Below are 22,445 nucleotides of genomic sequence, written 5' to 3' on the forward strand. Positions count from 1 at the left end.
TATATTTTGAATTCATCTGTAAATGAGTCAACTGCAAAAGAAAAATCTGTTTCTCTATCCACAAAAATCAGTTTCTCTATCCACAAGTACAAACAGTAGTGTGAACTTTCTGTGAAGTGTTAAAATAGTCTTTTTAAGGCCAACCGAGTCCCTGGCTCTAGATGCTGAATAACTTGCATTTTGTGATGAATCTGCATTTTCAGCGACTAATTTCACTATCAAGTTAATGAAGGATGGCAACATGGTCTCCATGCAGTGTGTGCTGCTGGGTAATAGGCCGGCTAACCAGACGGCACAGTGGCTCCTCTCATCAAACGTGAATGATTTTCAATAAGGGAGAATTATGCTAATGAAAAACTCTCGAATAAACCGCCTAGAGAACCTTCTGAAACTGGATGATAAAAACTCCTAATTTATAGACCGGTTGACAGCCCAGCCTTCCGTTTCGCCTGTCCCCTGTGTCTGTTTGTCTGTTAAATCCCACCATGTGTCTGGCAACTAGTCCATTTCTGTCAACGTGTATCCTTCCCACCGATCCACCTGCCCATTGTCTAGTATCCGTCTCCTCTTATCCATCATCTGTTAATCTATCTCTGTCTGACCCAGTCTCTTGGATTCTAACGGATCACTCTCAGCCCATCCCTATCCATTGTTAAGTCAATGCGTCCCTCCCTGATTGACCGTCTCATTAGCTGCCTCACCGACCTACGTCTCTGTCTCTCGCTCACTCTCTCCACTCATTTCCCTCCCTCTGACATTTCAACCCTTCGCAGACTCCTGTTCAACCTTCATTTCCTTCCCCTGTCTCGCCTCCTCTACCCCTCCTTTCCTCTCTCTCATAACCTCCTTTCCTCTGTCGCTTTCTCTTCTCTTCTCTCCACTCGTACTACTCTCCTCTCTTACTCCTTTCCTCTCCTCTCTCACTCCTTTCACAAAAAATGGCAAAAGTTTACCTACCTTTTGTACTGACAAACTAAATAAAACGAAGCTATGATGACTAAAACTATGATTAAATATATTGAACATTTCGTCAAATAAAAACTAGACTAAAGGGAGGGACTGGTGGAGAATAGATCCACTGGAACTAAAAGACAAGTAATTTTATGTTTGCATGCTGAAAATAGCAGCTCTACAAGCTCACACAAAGTGTCGGGCTGTGACGCGTTGTGAGCTTGTAGATTCTGCTATTTCCGGGGCACGGTGGCACAGTTGGTAGTGCTGTCGCCTCACAGCTAGAAGGTCCTGGGTTCGATTCCCGCTCGGGACGCTGTGGGTGCTGGCGGCGTGTTTCCTCCTCTGCGTCATCAGTGCCCATACCCGAAGGCGGGGTTGGAAGGAGCAACTTGGACACTCAGGCATGAAGGAAGCATGAGTTCAAGTCCGTTGCTCTCCCCAGGTTAGCGGAGGGTGTGTAGAGCCCAGGATCACATTAGATGATTGACATAGGGGTGAAAAATGTGTTACAAAATCGTGGGATAAAAAATATATATATAAAGAAAAAAAAAGATAGGCTATTTACAGCATGCAACCAAGTGTAAAATGCCTTTTCTGTCAAAAAAATCAAGTGTAGTCGACTAACAAAATGGAATTTTATTCAATATACTATGACTAAAACTAAAACCCAAATCCACACTGCTCCTGTCCTCTCTCTCCTCTAGGTTCCTGAGTGCTCTCGCGGTTCTGGCGGAGCGTCCAGAGCTGGTGGAGAGGGTGATGATCACGCGGACCATGTGCCCAGAGGGAGCCTACCAGGTCAGGCTGTGTAAAGACGGCACATGGACCACAGTGCTGGTGGACGACATGCTGCCCTGCGATGACTACGGCTACCTGCTCTTCTCCCAGGTTAGGAAGGACAGACAGACAGACAGACTGAGGGAGGGAGGGATGGAGAGGAGGAGAGCTTAGGGGGTAACAGAGGCATGGACAAGTGGAGGGAGGGGACGCGAAACCAGAGAGATTAAGTTGAACAAGTCCAGTGGAACGAATGGAAGCATATCGAGTGTATTCACATTCACAATTATTCTCAGATGCACTCTTTAACTTGCATTCAGACTCCAAATGAAGGACAGCTTTCCTCTAATAGGTGACAGGAGCCGACAGAGTGATTAGATATTCTCAACTAGGTCAGCATCAAGAACATGTTAGTGTCCACATTATTCACAAGCCCATTCAAACCCCATCCTATTGAATAACACAGTATCCGTCTAGGTCGTGCTTCATTCACATCCCGGTCCACATATATAAGCGTTTAAAACAGCGAGCAGACATAAATGGTAAAATATCTAAAATTAGGTAGTTTTTCCTTTTAGCTCCAGTACTTCGAAATAATATGTGTGAATCATATCCCCCGTGTGCCACCGCAGGCGCAGAGGAAGCAGCTTTGGGTGGCGCTGATTGAGAAGGCCTTGGCCAAGCTCCATGGCTCCTACTTTGCCCTGCAGGCGGGGCGCGCCATCGAGGGCCTGGCCACGCTGACGGGCGCCCCCTGCGACTCGCTGATGCTGCAGGTCAGCTCCACCAACCCCCGCGAGGAGCCCATCGACAACGACCTCATCTGGGCCAAGATGCTCAGCTCCAAGGAGGCAGGGTGAGAACGTCTTAGTGCATTACGGTTTGCGAGCGCGTGCACGTGATCCTGGGCGGCATGCTGCTCTGAAAGAGGCAGGCGCTGAGCGTTTTTTTTTCTGCTGACTCATTGTGAGCTTTCTCACAGCTTTCTTTCTTTTTTAAATTACATTTACAGGAAATAACACAACATGCAATATTAACCGAAGAATAGAAAAAGATAACAATAAACACACGTCAGACATGTCAAAGAAACAAGAAATCCCGCCCATACACAGCCGATCCAGTTGAATTCAAACGCATTGTGAGCTTGTAGATCAGCTATTTTCGGCAAGCACGGAATACACGTTAAGCACAAGGTGGCTGGTTAGATGACACGTGCTTGCACTGCTGGAAGATTGAATCTAGGTCATGCCATGCCATTCTGCCTGTCACTGTCTGTCTGTCTGTGTCTCTCTCTGCTGTCCAATTTGTATATACCATTTAAAATATAGGAATTAAATGCAGTAGTTAAACATCTAGAATTGATTTCTCAAAATTCCTACCCTTTGTTTGAATAATACTGAATGTATGTATACTGCATTGGACAGTATTAATCCATTTGGTACCATGTAATTCCTTATTATGACTTACTTTGCTTTTACTTTATTTGTTTATTTAGACCAGTGGTAACCAACCTTTTCAAGCCCAAGAGCCCATTTTATTCCCAATTGTAAGCCAAGATCTACCACTAAAACGTGTTAGAAAAAACACTTGTTTTTTTGCTATTTCTGACAGGCTCAATGCATGTGCACACATCCACACAAAGACTAAAGCTTAAATTAGAATAAATACTTATAGTAAGTTATATTATCAATGTCAAATAATATTAAGACAAATTAGAAATAATTAGTATTAGAAATATTTTGTTTCTCATTTCAATGAATATTCACATTGGCAGATGTTCAAATGACATAGGCATAACATGACCATATATATTTGCACAGATATGGTGACATACTCTCAGGGTCAGCCCACCTTTAATGAGACTGCTGTGACAGCACTTTATCTGCAAGCGTTTTGAAATCTGGTTCATATTTAGTGATTGCCAGTCTGAGGGTGTCATTAAGATGTGAGTCAGTCATACGAGTTCTGAACTTGGATTTTATTATTTTCATTTGTGAAAAGGCCATTTCACATAAGTACGTGGAACCAAAGTATAGGCATGCAGCTTCAGTGCACACGACACAATCAGGGGATACTTCTCTGCTCACAAGAGACCAAAATTCCTTCTCTTTAGCTCTGACCTGCAGGTGACAGTCACTTACTAATCCAATAATCTCCATTTAAATATCTGAAGTTAATGCAAACACATCCTGCATTTTATCGGACAGCAGTTCAATGACAGTAGGCTCAGTAAAGAGGAAAGGGTTTGATACAAAAGCAGCTACTTGACTCATGTGTTGTACTTCAACAAGTTTTCATATTTCATATTTATCATATTTTTTGCTCTATGTGTGCATGTGTACAGAATTCAAACTGTAGCATTGATTATTGTCACGGACAGAAGTCATTATTTCCCTTTGCATATGCCCTGGAGTGCACTCGCCTATTAGTTTGCATTGCAGACTGGTATATTCAGTATATTTTTCTCATTTTTATATTTTTGTTGTTGCTGCGCAGCAGTTGAGGAGAACGCAACTATGCATTCCTTTAAGCAACACAACTTCTGCAGCTGCATCCATATGTTTAGAATTTGCATCAATGATCAAATCCCAATAATAAAAAATATTATAACAACGAACAACGAAAACTGAAGGAGCAGGGCGCTATCGGCTAGTAGTCCCAACTAAAGTGTCTGCAGCCTGTCACGAGCCCGTAATGAACGCACGTTGTTCCGTATTTTAATGTCGGGTCGGAGAATAAATACAGTATGAATGACGGCGGGATTTATTTGACAACTCTGTCCTGCTTTCTTCACGAGAAGAGAAGAGAAGAGCGCTCACAGCTGCTAATATGGTAGCAGCCCGTAGCAGCCCTGTGGCTGGCCTGACCTGTCAGTTCTCTTTACGGCTTGTTGTGAACCTTGATGTGAACCTGGGTCTGGGAAGCTCAGAGCTGCAGCCATTGGCTCATGATACGAGCACACGACCAATGGGACAGATCATTCAGTGTTGCTAAGATACCACCCCCCCACCACACACGCACAGTCGCACACACACACACACACACACACACACACACACCCTTGGACGATGGGGTCTATTCTCAAACTCAGAGCCACAGCGCTCTGCTCAAAATTAATTTGCATGTGACGACCGGCACTGACATTATTCAAATGGGTCGGACACTTCGCGATCGACTGGAAACGTTCCCGCGATCGACCGGGAGCTCGCGAACCCCTGGTTGGTTACCCCTGATTTAGACGGACACCGCATATGAACCCATTAAAACTGGGAAAGCATCTGTGTCATTTTAGATTTTAGCGTTTGCTATTAAAAAATAGCAGATACAGTATACTGTGCAATAATGCATACGCGCACTTGCACGTGAAAGCACATGCACGTGCACAATTATTTTCTTATTATCTTTTTGATCTAAATTTAACACAACCAATGGCCAGTGAGGTGTCGGGGGGCTGCTGCCCGCCCGTCAGAACACAATATAGGCATATAGACATATTTGTACGTCTTTTGATTTTCAATCAATCAATCTAACAATCTAGCAGCAGTTTCCACAGGGATCCGCTGGCTGCAAGAACACAATGCAGTAGGCATTATATAACATTTGCAGTTCAGTTGGCACAGCGGCCTGAGAATACTACGGTACAACATTAGATACTGTATAAAATACAGTATAACAAGTTATGGTGGCCCATCGTACACAATGCTAAACACCTGCTCATCGTCGTTGTCCTCTGCTTCCTCCTCCTCTGATGACAACTCGATAACCTCATCAACGCTACGGCTACTATAATTCTGTACTAGTCTTTTTTTTATTTGGGCTCACCAAATCAGATATTTCTGAGCCATTCTGTAAAGCCGGGTGTCTTTATGAGATTTCACGATGGCAATGTTGACCAGTCAGCAAAAAAAAAGTCGAGAGAGACTGAGACTTGTTAGTTATGCACCGTCATAACACAGGTTTGACAATGTGCCAAGGGTGTTTGTACATGCAATGTGATCATACACCCCATGTTTTATTTTGGAATCGTACTGGAAATAGAAGTATTTGTCTGGGAATTCTGCAAAAAATGGTATCGTGAACCTAATATCGTGAATCGATTCGTATCGTCAGTTGAGTGAATTGTGACATGCCTAAAATCAACTGACTGTGGATACAAACACAGAGGTACAAAACGGGTACCTTGTCTTGGTCTAGTAAAGTCCTGACGTGACGTGTGTTGTTGTGTTGCTCAGGTTCCTGATGGGAGCGTCGTGCGGAGGAGGGAACATGAAGGTGGACGACGTGGTGTATGAGTCTCTGGGGCTGCGGCCTCGCCACGCCTACTCCGTCCTGGACGTGAGGGACGTGCAGGGCTACAGGTAGGATTCAACACAGGATAAAAGGCATCCTGCAGTGGCTCTCAACCTGTGGGGAGATGACGGTGAAGTGACTATTTGTATGTTGAAGTTTGTCTCCAGAGCCTTCTATTTGAGAGTTGCATCAATGAGGGGGGCAGAAAACGGCACCTTTTTTCCCGAAATCAAAACGGAAACATACATGCACAATAAACAGGCAAAATGTAATTAATTCAAGCAGAGACAAGCCGTACGTATGGGGTGAATAGCCATGACTGGTTCACAACCAAAGGCTGTGTTTTTATTTCTAAATATTCATATCTTGGACAGAAAGCTATAGGATAACATGACCTTAAATATTGTTGATATGTCCTTAAAATGTGGCTTGTGTGTCGTGAGACAATTTACCCCAGACACAGATTATGAATGTGTATAAATGAACAGCCTTTATCAGAGCATAATAATATAAAATTGATACACTTCACTGATAGTGCTTGCAAAAGCGATGAAGCGGGTGAAAGTAGAGGTGGTGGGGGATGGAAGATTAAAGCACAGAGGGGCTGAGGCAGACGGTGACCTGGTACAAACCGGCTTCAACGTGACCACTTTGATCCGCCAGCCATTGTAAGTCCACACAATGGGTGCTGCTTCTATCCCACCTGCGAGTGGAACATGAGAGTGGCTGTAAATCCCGGACGCAATTTGCTCGATGGCTGCCGCGTGCACGAGCCACTTTAATTTACCGCTGTGGAAAAATCTGACAGGAAGATTGGAGCACAACACTTGATCTGAAATGAGTCCGAGGGTAGACACTGACAATGGCTCTGCAGACTGTGTTGAGTGACACAAGCGTCTTGTTTAAAGCAATGGCTCTCGGCCTGTGCTGTGGGCCAGGAGGATATTGCAAGTGGGCCCCCCAAATTATCAGATTTGAATGGTAATTACATTTAATGGTAAAAAATCACACCCGTGTGAAGTGAGAGGTGCTCTTATCGTACATCCTCATCATTTGCCATATGACTGTGTAGGAGAAAATAGCCGATTTCCTCGTCCACATATGATTCTCCAGTCATTGTCAATGGGAATTTAATGTTTGTAAGACGAAAATCTACACTAATAGCTGAATATACTGTAGGAGGGGCTAAGTGATGCCAACAGTATACTATGTTAGTTCCATCGTAACGAGGTGGAACACAATTGCTTGATTGATCATTCAAATTAACATGCCTTTAAACCAGTGGTTCTTAACCCACTTGAAAGTCTTAAGTGTTCGCGGCCTACCCATCAGACTACTTAACTGGTCAGATGGGCTTGCTTACAGTTCGCATCGCAAATGGAATGGAGTTGTGGCCCTTGCACCTAAACACAAGCCCACGGCCGTTTTGAGTGACAGGCACGCTGGCATGCAGTGCTGCTGTTCCTAGAAGCAGGCAGTGCTGTTGAAGATGATCATTTTTATACACATTACATAGACGCTGCTATAGTGCTTTTAGATCACATTTTAACGCACTGCTGTTATTATATGCCTTTCACTTCTGCATTATTTCCTCATATGAAATTGAACCCCAATGGAAACGTGCCAAAGTGATTAAACGTCCTCTTAGCAAACTGTTATTAAAGTATTCAAGCAATTAATGGAAGATAGATAGATAGATAGGGTAGGTAGGTAGATGGATGGATGGATGGATAGATAGAATATAAACAATCTTTCAAAATTTTGAAGGGCGCTATATACAGCTTTTGTCCCCGCACGTCTCAATATTTTCCGTTGACAATGAAAGGAAAACTTAGGTCATATGTGCCTCAAATATGACGTAAATGTGTGGCATCACAAACATTAAATGCCATTGACAATGAGGGGAAATTTTACGTCATATGTAGACGAGCAAACCGGCTAACCAAACACAACTACAGCTTTTGTCCCCACACGTCTCAATATTTACCATTGACAATGAAAGGAGAAATTAGGTCATATGACGTAAATTTGTGGCAACACAAACATTACATTTTTCCAACTTCCATTCATACGAGGAAATCATCCAGAAGAGAAAGCCTTATAATTACAGCAATGCGTTGCAATGCGATCTAAAAGCACTATAATATAGGCCTATGTTTAAGAAGGCAGCAGTGAGGTGTATAAATATAATCATCACCTGTGCGAGGTGCAAGAGTCACGCCTCCATTCCCTTTTGCGGTGTGAACTGTAAGCAAGTGTCAGATGGGTGGGCCACAAACGCTTAAGACTTTCAAGTGGGTTGAGAATCATTTAAAGGAGCAAGCACTTCACCCAATTTCTTCATATACGTGCTCCTCATTAATGCTCATTATAAGTTGCTATCGTTTCTGTCTACTTGGTCTCAGAGGAGGGCTGTGGACAGTTCAGAAATCTGCTTACCAACAACATCATCGGTCGGCAGGTTTGGTCATTGCAAACAAGATTTTTATTTTCAGGCGAAAAGAACGCTGTTTTGCGGGAACAATGGCTTCTATTTCAGTATTCTAAACTTCCAAGAAAGAGAATGTCTGTAATTTATATTAGCTTGGAATCCCCATCGATGATGTCATTGGTTGGCAGGTTTCTGAACTGTCCATTGCCCACCACTGAGATTCAGAGTGAGTAGACCGAAATTGTACCATTGCATAATAAGCATGATTAGTGAGTGCCAATTATATGAAGATAAGGTTGAAAAAGGAGCAAAGTTCTCCTATAAGTTTTATTTGACTCTCTGGGTAAAAGGCTACAAAATAGGAAATCATCCACAAAGAGCAAGAAGTTGACACTGTCATTATCTGCCCTCCCCTGTTTTCTTTCCTCTCTGTCTCTCAATCTCCCCGTCTGTCGGTCTACGTTGCACTCTTCCAGGTTGTTGCGGTTACGTAACCCATGGGGTCGTTTCTCGTGGAACGGCAGCTGGTCAGACGAGTGGACAGACTGGCCTCAGCACCTGCGGCATGAGCTGATGGCCCACGGCAGCAGCGACGGCGTCTTCTGGATGGAATACAGCGACTTCATCAAGTAAGAACCTCTGTCTTCACGTCACTTCACACAGGATGGCTGACGTGTGTGCGAGCGCGAGCGCGCGCGCGCGCGCGCGCGTGCGTGTGTGTGTGTGTGTGTGTGTGTGTGTGTGTGTGTGTGTGTGCGCGCGTCCGTCGGTCCGCCCGCCCCCCTGCCCACAAAACAGCGCCTCTTTTCCTCATCTCGAGAGACTATTTTTAGGTCTACAACTTGTACAGTACATGGGGGTAAGACCAAGCCAGTTTTAAAGCGCAACACTATTGCATTAGTTTTATGTTAATAGCCTATTTTATGAGGGCAGTTAAAATTACAAGACCTTATTCCAAGCACCTGCCTGTGATGTGCTGCATTGTCCTTGTAGGTAATATGAACTAGTCCTCCATAACGATGCAACAGCACTGACATTTACGATTTTATTACTGTTAATTTGTGTGACCAGGAGTGTCCCCTTTGTATTAATGAGTCAAGCTAACGAGTATTGCATTCATTTTGCTCACACAATATACCGGTACTCTAAGTGAGGTAAAGCAAGCAACTGAAATGAAAATTGGGCGACTCGTTTAATCACTATGTCATTATAGGCAAAATGTTCTTGCCTATAATGGTTTTGCCTAACATTTTAAAACATTGTGAGCTTGTAGCCCGGCTGTTTTTACAATGTGGTGAGCTTGTCGTTCAGCTAATTTCCAAAAATAGGGCTTAAGTAGTTATCTGTGTTAAGAGTAAATGATACAGTGGTATCTCATGTGCTGTATTTTCAACCTGCTAACTCACTTTGTGTTGTTTTAGTACATTGTCTGCAATTCACTCTTTAGGTGTGACCTGTTCACATGAGGAAGGGACGTTAAGTTGTTGTTGGGTTTGTTTTTGGATTGTTTGGCATTGTTTTGGTTGCCATAAGATCGGCAGGCAGAAGCTTGGACTGGTCATGACATTCTCTTTAGTTATTCAATTAAAGCCTTTCAGACATACAACAGCGAAGCATTGACTTTTCTTTTGTCTGTCTGTCTGTCTGTCTGTCTGTCTGTCTGTCTGTCTGTCTGTCTGTCTGTCTGTCTGTCTGTCTGTCTGTCTGTTCTATCTGCATGGGTTAGGATTCCTCTAGAAGCCAGCATGTCTTCTGTGAAAGCATGCTGTGCACCAAAAATACATATATATTGTACAGTGTCAGTTGTACTCTAGATAGGCTATATTCAGTTATTAGTTATTTTACGATTATAGAGAATGAGAAATGGTCAAACTAGTTATTTTACGATTATAGAGAATGAGAAATGGTCAGTATCTGTTTAGAAGCATCTCCCGTAAAACATGAACACTATTTCATAAAAGCAAAGTGTTAAAGCTTCAGTCTGTGATTTCTTCAACTTTTTGGCTGTATGTACTGTATGTAGAACAGCAGCAACATTAGGTTAAGAATGATAATACCTAAAGATAATCATAAACTTTTAGGTCGTGATATTTAATGGTACTTTATTCCATGTATCTCTGCCTGCCTGTATGTGCTACTTCTCAATGTTCATGACCTAAAGAAAGGTGACGTCTGGCTATCTCTTCTGTCTGTGTGGGTGTGGGTGCGTGTCTGTCGGCTTGTACAGTATAGATGTCCTTCCTGTCATTCATGGGAGTGTGGCACAATAACAAGGCCAGCAGCAGCTCTCTGTCTGCCTGCCTGCCTGATCTGTCCTTCAGTCCTTGGAACCTGGGGACAGACTATAAGTCCATGTCATCCGTCCGTTAGCTGTCCTCTTTCCCCAGTCAGGTTCTTTTCAAGCATTGCAGCCAGTCTGTGTCCATCCTAATCACTTTGTTTGTAGAAGGAGAAGGCCACTGGATGTGAGGTGTTGGTTCTGTCACTGACATGCACTGGACTGCAGTGGACTCATTAAACTCATTAAACCCAAAAATGTATCTAGAATCTTTACCTTGCAAGGCTTTTAAATTAATCAGTAAAATCTTAAAATCAGTTATTCTGAAATGCGCAGGCAACCAGTGAAGAGAAAGCAAGGATGACATTTATTGTTTATTAGGATCCCAATTAGCTTTTGCCATGACAAAAGCTAATCTTCCTGGGGCTTAACAAGCGGCTGAATTGAATTAACTGTGAGAAATTAAATTCATGTTTAATTTCAGAAGAATGAATCACTTGGTAGTTGCTAGGTGCAAAACTGTAGCTGAAACTCCCACTGATTTAGACTTAGTTGCACACACAGTGGTGTTGAGCACGACACTGGCATATAACTGAAGCTTAACCCATTCAGGCCTGACGTCGAAATTGTTTTTCAATAGCTAAATTATAACATAATGTATGTAACCACCAAAAGGTGTTCCCTCTCAAAATGGGTTAAGCCTAACAACAGTTGAGCTGTAAGGATGTGTGTATGTGTGTGTAGTGTACACACACAGTACACACACGTTTTGGACACTTGCTAGCAAACGTGGCACAGCGGTGTCCTAACTGCACTGTCAGCAGTCAGCACCAATGTCTTCCACCCAGCCCTCTCCACCAGCTTAGGGGTGCCACACACACACACACACACACACACACGGAGTCCGCTGAGCTTGTGTAACCACTGCTGGGGGGAGCTGTCATTTAGCATTTCCAATCACCACGTGTCACCCGCGTCTGTGTTTGTGTCACACCGTTATGCCTACAGTATGCTGTGTCCTACTCCGTCTTGTAGCCTGATTTATACTGTTTGCGCATCATGTGTGCGCACCGGAAATAGCAGATCTACAAGCTGACAATGTGAGCTTGTAGATCTGCTATTTCTAGCTTGTAGACACTGGCACGCAACTTGAGTATAACTGGATTATTATGCAGGAGTCTCGATGGTGAATCCACACTTTCCCCCTGGGTACTCCCAAACCCATGTGTATATATTTATTTTTTATTTTTGCAGTGTTTACGCTTCACAGCTTTCACAGCGGCTCATAGGTCGTCCTGCCTCTGCAAGCTGCCACGGGGCAAATATGACTTTAATTTGCATTGCTGTCGATGGAGAGTTTTACTGTTGTCTAGTCTAAATCCAGTTTCGGAGGCCTTGCCCTGCCGAGGAAATAATGTCCACGGGGAACTATTTAGTGCTTTTATCTGTCTCCTGTAATGTTCATTTGGGCCTCCCTTTACAAGTATAACACATTAGTTCTAACAGTGATGCACAAGAAGCTAAAAGTACTTAAAAAATACAGATCAGGACTTATCAGTACAGGTTTCATAACAAGGAATAATATAATCAAAAGAATTGTATAGTAAATTGTAATGGAATTAATATATTAATATTAAGTGCGATGAATAATTCATTCTTAGAATTCATTCATTCTACTTGGACATGGTAAACACAATAATTAGCTGCGAGACTACGGTATGTACCGTTATGCTATTTAGATGGCATGCTAGGTTGTTTACCTGGTATACTAGTCTCTTTGAGGCACTCAAGCATCTGTTTGCACTCTTCTTGTGTGACTGTTTACCTTCAGCTGTTGACTTGGTCTCATTGTTTCTCCGATCTCGCACAAGAGTGTCTGCTAAATGCCTAAATTGTACTGTAAATTGTAATGCAACCTTTCATTCTCTCTCATGATCAGGCCCCGAAATACTTAACTGACCTGCCCCCACGTTATGTGCTCAGCAGGGCCCTAAGGAGTAAGGACTGCTTTGAACAGGGTCTGTTAGAAATTCCCAATATTAAACTGAAAATCACACCCGCTCTTGTCGTCGTACATCATCCAATAAAAGAAAATATTTCTAATATAATATATTTCTTCATGAATTAATTCGTCAATTTTTTAACCATGATACAATGTTTTTAAAAAAACTCATCTTTTCACCATGAACATGTAAGATGACAACTGAATTTATGTGATTGGTTAGCTGATTTGCTCGTCTACATATGACATACATTTTCCTTTCATTGTCAATGGCAAATGACGGGACGAAGGGGCTAGTGCCCCTCAAAAACAAAAGATAAAAAAGCCTTTCAGCCTGTAGCTCCAAAACTTTGGAATGCTCTTCCACAGACCTTGAGAGCTGCAGCATCTGTGGACATCTTTAGAACAACCTAAAAAATGCTACTATTTGAGTTATATGATTTTATTTCACACTTTTGTCTTATTTGCTGTGCTGTTTGAGATGAATGGCTTTTTGCTGTTCTTACTGCTTTAATACCTTGTTCTGTTGAATAAAATGGACTTACTTTCTCTCTCTCGCTCTCTCTCTCTCTCTCTCTGCTGTCCACCTCCAGGTACTTTGACTCGGTGGACATCTGTAAGATCCATTCAGACTGGCAGGAGGTGAGACTGCAGGGCTGCTTCCCCAGTAAGGCCAGTGGGCCGGTCACTGTCACCGCTCTCACTGTACTAGAGCGCACAGCGCTGGAGTTCGCCCTCTTCCAGGAGGGCAGCAGGTACAGTACTGTAAACTAGTGGTCACTCAGACCTTTTCCATATCAAGGGAGCAATGATTTGAGTAATGTTTTCTCAATTTAAATATATTACACATTTAATATATATTCATAGTTCGGCATGAAGTGAGCCTGTATATCTGTTCTTTTTAAATAGCCAAAGTATAAAATATGGTTAAAGTGGTTAAACTGTGATGCTGTATTGAATTACCTTTGCTGGACCCCCCTCCATCCTTCTCTCTCCCTCCCTACTTTCCTTTCTGGCTCTCCCATTCATTCCCCTCCTCCGCAGGCGTTCGGACACGGCCGACAGCCACCTGCTGGACCTGTGCATCATGGTGTTCCGCGCCTCCTTCGGCAGTGGCAACAAGCTGACGCTGGGCCGCCTGCTGGCCCACAGCAAGCGGGCCGTGAAGAAGTTTGTGGGCTGCGACGTGATGCTGGAGCCCGGCGAGTACGCCGTGGTCTGCTGCGCCTTCAACCACTGGCAGATGAATGTCAGCGGAGCCACAGGCCCGCCCACACCCGGTGGGAGCACACACACACACACACACACACACACACACACACACACACACAACACACACACACACATAACGCCCCTGGTGGGTGCTCACTACACCACACACACACACACACACACACACACACACACACATAACGCCCCCCGGTGGGTGCTCACTACAACACACACACACACACACACACACACACACACACACACACACACATAACGCCCCTGGTGGGTGCTCACTACACCACACACACACACACACACACACACATAACGCCCCCCAGTGGGTGCTCACTACACCACACACACACACACATAACGCCCCTGGTGGGTGCTCACTACACCACACACACACACACATAACGCCCCTGGTGGGTGCTCACTACACCCCACACACACACACACACATAACGCCCCCCGGTGGGTGCTCACTACAACACACACACACACACACATCCGGTGGGTGCACACTATAACACACACGCACACACATAACGCCCCCCAGTGGGTGCTCACTACAACACACACGCACACACACACACACACACACACACACATCCGGTGGGTGCACACTACAACACACACACACACACACACACACACAATACACACAGACATAATTACTTAAACACCTGCATTATCATTGAGGCCTTACCCTGGCAGTGTAATGTGTCTGTGGATCCCATAAATAAATGCAAGCACCTTCGAACTGCACTTGAATCTGTGATATTGCCAACAGTGTACGATTGGAACTTTAGAAAGAAGCAGGTGTTTTGTTATTTGTCTGTGTTTGTGTTATTTTTTAGAAGCGTACAGTACTATCCACCATGTCGATTTGCTGTAGTGTAATGTTTCATGCATAATTGTATTATTATGCTAATGTCGCAGTTTAGTGTTGGTTGTGCCGTTTTGGTTTTTTTTTGTTGCTTTGAGCGTTAATGAAGCCAACGTTGCCATGTGTCCCTTTTATTCTTACAAATGGTTATTTTCCTTGTATGCTATATTTATTACTGTTACTACTGGATCTTTCTACTGGAACACTATGCAAAGAAAGGCTCTTGACAAAGACGGTAGCAGCAGTAGTAGCAAGCATTAGTATTAAAGGAGAACTTTGCAGATGTTTCGAATTTTGGGAGGAAACTTAATTTCGATACAGCAATGCATTGATATGAAAAACGAATGTAGTGCATACTTTTGAATACACTTTGTAACTTTCCTCTTCCACGCAAGTGCTGACATTTTTACCCTGCTTGCTCAGGGGGATAAACCATCAGGTCAAAAATCATCTCAGATCCTGTGTCTGATCTTTGACACAATCTAAATGTCTCACCAAATACAACCACCCCAATTGTATGAGTTATATTGTATTAACATGCTCTACCATACAGATTGGACAAATTTTGATTTTGAAGTACTTAAAATCAAGCACAAAACTGACTGAGCAACTTTTCACTTGTAGAGTGTAATTTGACAAAAGAAACCTACGTAATATTTGACCAGTTTCTGGGTGTTCCACTGTGTCTTGGTCCTCTCCCACAGTGTCCAGTCCCACCAGTGCTGCGCTGAGGCGGCCCAGTCAGGACTTCCCCGGCTACATCCTGGCCATCTACAGCTCCAGGCAGGTGATGGTGGAGCAGGTGGAGGCCACGGCCACCACGCTGGCAGACGCCATCATCCTCCTCACCGAGAACAAGGGCGAGAGGCACGAGGTGAGCACGTCTACCAGGGACTTAGAAGTCGGTAATGTCTTCTATGGAAGCATGTTGCGCTGTGAAAGTCTTCAACACTTAAAAAATATATATATTCTCAAAGATTTGCTCAAATCTTGAGGCGCAAAAACCTCAGGATTTTTCAAAAATAGCAGAGCTACAAGCTCACTTTGTGCCGTTGTATGAGCTATTTGTGATTATCCAACGTATAAAATATACTTTAAGATCAACCACTTGGAAGGTTCTACATGCTGCCTTTACCTGTGCAAATATCTAACACATACGCACACATACAGTACACTACAGTACACACACACACACACACACTCACGCACACACATTGAGACAAAGTGAGAAAGTACTGTGTCAAGGTTTCCTGCCTGCTCACAGCATGTGGACCAATTTACTATTCACAATTTAGGCATTTAGCAGCACCAAGCAAGCATCTTGTGAGGTAACAGCTGTCAACCGCAGGAACTGTGAAGTCATAACATGTGTAAATGTGGTTTTTAGATTTGACAAAAGAAAACCATAATCTTTGTGCCAGAGACAGCATTGTGGGCTGGCATTGGGTCATGTCGTCCCAGAAACCTATTCTCATTAACGAAAACAAATCTTTGAGCAAACACTTGATCAGCTATTTTCTCAAACCTTGATAATTGGTCCTAAATGATTAACAAGCGTTATTATGCATAAAGGAAAATATTATTTGTGTGTTTGAGGTCACACAACAGCTGTGGAAAATAGCACAGTGATGGTAAGCGTGACAATTCCCAATTGTAGTCTGTGAAACAGTGCTTAGCACACACTGTCTGCGAGATGAAAGCCTTCAAAAGTTCTAAAGAGAGTTATCGCTGTGGTTAAGTAGAATGGAGAGGCGGGTATGTAAAAAGGGAACTGGAGGTCAATAAAATACAGCACTTGGGGACAACTCATTAGCATGTTTGCCTGTCCTTCGATGTAGCTTTGTGCCCTTTTTCTGTGTGTATGCTCCATTTTCTTGTGCATGTTTCGTCCTGCATGCATGCGTGCGTGCGTGTGTGCGTGTATGGATTCAAGTTCTCAGTCGCCGCGACTCATTTCAGTAATTTGGATTCCATAGAAGCCAGCTTGCACAGCCAAAGTAGCTGATCTACAAGCTCTCAATGTGCTGCAGCGTGACGCATTGAGAGCTTGTAGAACGAATATATTCGGTTATTCGTTGTGTTAAGATGAAAGCGTATTGGAAGTGGTTAAACTAGCAATAATAGAATACATGTTCAGAAGAATCTTCCATAAATGTTCCAGGATATTTCACGAGGGCAAAGATTTAAAGCCTCAATCAACAATTTATTCAACTGGTTGTTCTGTACGTAGGTTCAGGTTAATATATTCGTTTGTCCCCGAAGGGCGATTTGGTGTACAGCAAAGCATAACAGGCAGACGCATGAATCACATAAAAAACAGTAAAAAAAAGAACATGGTACACAGAAAATAAAAACAGGATGGCAGTTCAAGGTATCAGTGTAGCAATGGAATTCATAACAGCGACAAAGTTACCTCCTCCTCCTATCGGCATTTAAAGCCTGCAGGATAGACACAGGCACAAAGGAGAATTTGTACCTGTTACTTGTGGCCCCTGGAACCTTTAGGCGAAGGCCGGAAGGAAGCAGCCTGTACTCAGAGCTGAGGGGATGAAGTTGTCCGTACAAATGGACTTTGTTTTCTTAAGCACCTGATTTTCAAAGACCTGATCCAGGCTACTAAAATGTACTCTTTGAGGCCGTTCTCACAATCCTACTGGCCTATTGGCTTTCAAAGTTTGCAGGTTTGGCCCGTTTTTAACAAAAAGCCTCAAATAATGAACGCAGCGTGCAATTTAGTGAAACTTTCCTACTAGGCTGAGGAATATATCCCACCATTTTCACATTGGCCTGCTATAGCGCCACCAACAGGTGGATAACAAAATGCCTCAAATCATCCAATTGTCAAGCAGAAATAGCACCCTTTTCACATTGGCCTATTATAGCGCCACCAGGTGGCCACAACCTGACCTGCCCTGTTGGAGACCTGTGCCCCGAGGGGCACTTTATCTAGTTAGAGATTTATCAACCTGAAATTTGGCACGCGTTCTCAAACAAAAGAGGCGTTGTTGACCTTTCTTACACAGTCAACAACGGCTCTTTTGTTTTTAGAAGCCTTGCCAAATTTCAGGTTGATAGAGCAGCAAGAATATGGGTTATACAACGATAATGGGTTATAGAACGATAATACGCAAACATCTTTCTTTTCCAATTCCAATATGTTTCCCAGGGTCGCGAGGGCATGACATGCTACTACCTGACCCACGGCTGGGCGGGCCTCATCGTGGTGGTGGAGAACCGCCACCCCAAGTACTACCTCCATGTGTCCTGTGACTGCACCGACAGCTTCAACGTGGTGTCCACCCGCGGCAGCCTCAAGACCATCGACAGTGTCCCGCCGCTGCACCGGTATGAGGAGCTCCCTTTGTGTACTGGTTCCCAAACGTTTTCATGTCAAGGCCCCCCAAATTGACACTAATTAGCCCCACGGACTCCCAATTGAAATCATATGGCCCCTCTAGCAGTGACTCTCAGCCATTTCAAGGACCCCCAGTTTGACATGCATTAGGCCAGCGTTCCCCAATTAATTTTCCTCAAGGGCCATATTTTGACTACGGTACCAGGCTGGGGGCCGAGTCGGCAAGCGCGAGGTCGAGGTCTTGCCCTGAAATTAATGTTCAGTGCAAGACCCCATTTTAAAAGGACCCCCAGTTTGACATGCAGAGGCCACTGACCCCAATTTAATGCCATTTATATCTGGGACCCCCCCCCCGCGGGCCGCTAATTGGGGAACCCTGCATTAGGCTATGGACCCCCCATTTAATGGCATTTCTATCTCTGAGACCCCAATTCATATCATAAAATCAATGTTAATTTAACTCGGTGTACAAAAGCGGGTCCATTTGGTTCCTTTTTTACACTCTCAGAGTTACAGAACCATAAGGGCCCATTTGGTTCCTAACTATCATTTAGCTGGGGACCCCCTGGAACTCCCTCAAGGACCCCTGGGGGTCTCTGGACCCCACTTTGGGAACCACTGCCTTTGTATACTTCCTCCTTCGTATACTTCCTCCTTCGCACAGCTGAGTATATCGTCGCTGTTGGTTTTTTCCCCCCCGTAAACACACACACCTGTTTAGTACACTAGTTTTTAGCATCTGTTAATTTTTTTCTCCTATTCCACACCAAAGCATTCTTCAGCCCCAGCACACGCCATGACTAAATGTAAAGTATAGAGCAGTGGTCCTTGAGGCGCTTCCATGGGGGTCCCTAGCAAAATGAGGAATTAAATTTCACTATTATTTCACCAGATAGATTTTGAGGGTCCTTGAAACTATGAAAGTGGTTGAGAACCACTGAATGCACAAGAGGATCTGTGCAACCAGAGTTTACTGGTGATCTACGTTAATTTGGTCTGCTTGAAAATGCCTAGAAATACTGTACAGTAAATTTCAGGAAACAAGCAAGGCAGATTGTTGAAGTGCTTATCTTATCGCTTGATTTGTTTCTGTGAAATAAGTGCTATTTGACAGCACTGTGTGCGCAAATGTAAATTTACAGCCTCCGCCACCTTGTAGTTATCTTCCCTATAATTGTGCGCCGTTAAGAGTGGCCACGCGTGCGGCCCATATTTTCTAACTGCATTTCCTCGCTTTTAATGCTGTGCCTTGCAGTCATGCCCCTTACGAGAGCAGAATGCCAGTGCTGTTGTTAAATACGCTCGTGTGTGATGTGTGTGTTCCAGCGATGCGGTACATCACAGGCACACACTATTGTGCTCATTCACCTGGTGTTTTATTACCGTCTCACTGGAGAGAGTTATAGGAACATCAGCATGGCTCCCATCTTCAAGTCGAGCACTTGCTCTCATTGGATATTGTAGCCAATGTTAGACATTTTTCCCAGGGCGGTCTACTTTATCTTATAAATCGTCAGGAAAGTCTGGAAACTTTTGATAAATTGAAGTTCTTCTATTATAGCTCTGAAAGCTATAGTAATCCACCAAAAATGTCCACCAAAGATCTAGAGATGATATTAAACTTTGAAAGGTGAAAATATGCAACATATGCTAAAGGAGTGTCCTCTATACACTCTATGTACTTATATAGTAAGTATAGCTATAAGTATAAATAAAAGATAATTATAATGATAATGTGTACATCCATCCAAACTGAATTTATAGTTATGTTTATAGTTCTCTTTCTTTTTGTGAACAGAACTTCATGATTCAATCAATGCTCCTACTTTGCTGTAATCAGAGACATGGACATGACTCACAGGCAGTGCTGTGTTCTCCCGATTTCCCAGAATTCAGCCAGTCTTTGCTCTCGGCTCATGGCACATTCACACCTGTAGTTTGGTAGGCTCTGTTCCATTTTTAAAACCCCAGCTGCACAGGGTTTCCTCGTAAAAAATGCATGGGTCCGCCTGCAGTCCCCGCTCTGACCAGTAGTGCCGAGTGCTTCAACGTTGGAGAGCCTCCATGGGGGCTTGGAGTAGCCTAACTGTCTACACAAACAGATAGTTAATATAGCAGTAACCTAACTGTCTACGCAAAGAAACCTGCCACTTTTATTTCTTCATTGGCACAATGGCACATTCTTTGGTTCATCCCCTATATTTGATGCTATTGCATTCACTCTCTGGTGCGCTTGAAAGCACATCAAACCAAGTTTTTATGGTGAATTAGAATTTGTTTGTTTGAGCCGCACCAGAATTCGAATGAGCCTTCACACCTGCCCAAACGAAGCGCACTTTCCGACAATGCGCTCCAGGATTCGTTTTAATGACAGTAAAACATCCTGGTGTGAATGTGCCCTTAAACATCAGTGGGGAACTCCTAGAAACATTGCCCAGATCGTCGAGTGTATGTCAAATAGGAGATGTCATGGCCTCCCACAGCACTGATTGATGAAGTGTCCTTGTCTCTCTCACACGCACAAAGCTAAACATGGGCTAATTCAGTGCTGTTGCCGGTCCTAAGCCATGGCTCTGCCCTCTGTCTCCCCCTGCAGGCAGGTGCTGGTGGTGCTCTCGCAACTGGAGGGCAACGCTGGGTTTTCCATCACCCACCGGCTGGCTCACCGCAAGGCGGCCCAGGCCTCCCTCGGGGACTGGACACCCACCAAGGCCACCCACAGCCCGCAGCTCACCCCGGACATCGACGGACTGCATCGACCCAGACCCCTATGACCACCGCCCTCCACCTCACACACTCGGTGAACTCTAAGGGGGCAGGGCAGAGGGAGACGGGCTGTCTGATCAATGTGACGAGACGTACGTGTGTGTGTGTGTGTGTGTGTGTGTGTGTGTGTGTGTGTGTGTGTGTGTTTCTGGATGAACACACCTGAATGTAGAGGGCTACTGTGGGTATGTTTTTAAATGTGTTCAACACCTCTTCCTCCCATGGCTGACCGCTACAGACTCCTATGACGCCCTGTATCTCGCCAAGTGGATGTGCCATTTCCGGATGGGATGAGGGGAGCGGGCCGTGTGGCTCCATCTGAACTTTATTATTATTATTTTTTTTACCCAATGATCCCCTGCCCCACTCCGCTAAAAGAAAAGTCCACTCTGGAATTTCACTTGAATTGTGGGCCTGGTTTTTCCCCTCCCAACCGTGCACAATTCTGTTTGTGACCCACGTCCATGGAAGCAGAAAGCCCACACTCAGACCTTGGTATCTCCCCTTTACACGCCTGGAGATGACCTTGGACGGACTAGTAGGGAGATGGCCTGATTGGCCTCATCCGTTGCCTCTGAGACGTAGTTTAAAGGTCAAGGCGGAGTGCTTTGGGAAGAAAAAAATAAAACTACTGAGCCGATTTGCTGGCCCACTGAGCCAATCCGCCGCCTCTAGAGGGTGCTCAACCCCTCCCCATCCTGCCTTCTGAAGACGCACCTCTCAAGCCGGGCTAAGCGCACCTCAATGAACACGGCGACACACGACTGTCGACGATCCACCTCGGGAGGCTCTTGGACCAGTTCACCGGTCCCACCACGCCAGCCCTTAGTAGAACGGTACTTCATCAGCCAAAACGTCAACTAGCAGTTTTACACACATTCATAATGATGTTATTTTTTTAAAACATTTTACATCTTGTCAATATTGGTCTTGTATTTTTACATATACGTGTCCCCTGTTGCCGTCTCGTCTATATATTATCATGAGCTTGAGATCACAGGACAAGCCATCAAACATACGGTACTCTACGGTTCTCTCTCTGAAGAACCCTCTTCAATGCAGCACTGGCTGTGCAGCTAGCTGTCTCTCTCTCTCTCTCTCTTTTTGTAGCTGAAGACCAAACCCATGCCATTGTCTAACAGGTCTCCATAAAGCTGGGAAACATAAGGCTCGCCTTTGACTGTTGCATGGTTATAGCTGTGGCATGACTTGAGAGTAGCTGGGATACTCGCTGTTTAGGGCTGCGGTTATAGTACGTGGTGAGTTTAGTAGCCAGGCTGTCGTGTGACAGTTGGTAGGCCTGTCAGGACCGTGCTGTGAGTGACATGTACTTGCTGTCATGTCGAGCCTAATTTATACACAGTATAAATTATGCTTTACATGGTGATAGAATGGAAAACAAACTACAGTAGCCTAGTTTTTGTTTTGTTTTTACAGAAAACCACCATTGTACCTCATCTTTTCTTCCTGTGTTTTCCAGAAGTTTTCCTT

At 44.2% G+C, this 22,445-nt stretch overlaps 1 protein-coding gene across 1 annotated transcript in view; it reads left to right on the forward strand.

Annotated features, from left to right (window-relative positions):
* capn15 (calpain 15) overlaps window positions 1-21,094 on the forward strand; it is a gene marked incomplete at its 5' end in the record, with an annotated part of 51,131 nt that extends 30,037 nt beyond the window's left edge. Inside the window, 9 exons of the mRNA XM_080788503.1 lie at window positions 1,659-1,842; window positions 2,364-2,587; window positions 5,964-6,089; window positions 8,929-9,081; window positions 13,326-13,487; window positions 13,777-14,012; window positions 15,538-15,707; window positions 18,000-18,178; window positions 20,785-21,094. Of these exons, the coding sequence (XP_080644629.1) occupies window positions 1,659-1,842; window positions 2,364-2,587; window positions 5,964-6,089; window positions 8,929-9,081; window positions 13,326-13,487; window positions 13,777-14,012; window positions 15,538-15,707; window positions 18,000-18,178; window positions 20,785-20,962 (1,612 nt within the window). The 3' untranslated portion in view covers window positions 20,963-21,094. The remainder of the gene's footprint in view (window positions 1-1,658; window positions 1,843-2,363; window positions 2,588-5,963; window positions 6,090-8,928; window positions 9,082-13,325; window positions 13,488-13,776; window positions 14,013-15,537; window positions 15,708-17,999; window positions 18,179-20,784) is intronic.
* Between the last annotated feature and the right edge of the window lie 1,351 nt (window positions 21,095-22,445).

This window comes from Protomyctophum bolini (assembly GCF_963924005.1).
Source record: "Protomyctophum bolini genome assembly, chromosome: 18".
In the NCBI taxonomy this organism is placed as follows: domain Eukaryota; kingdom Metazoa; phylum Chordata; class Actinopteri; order Myctophiformes; family Myctophidae; genus Protomyctophum; species Protomyctophum bolini.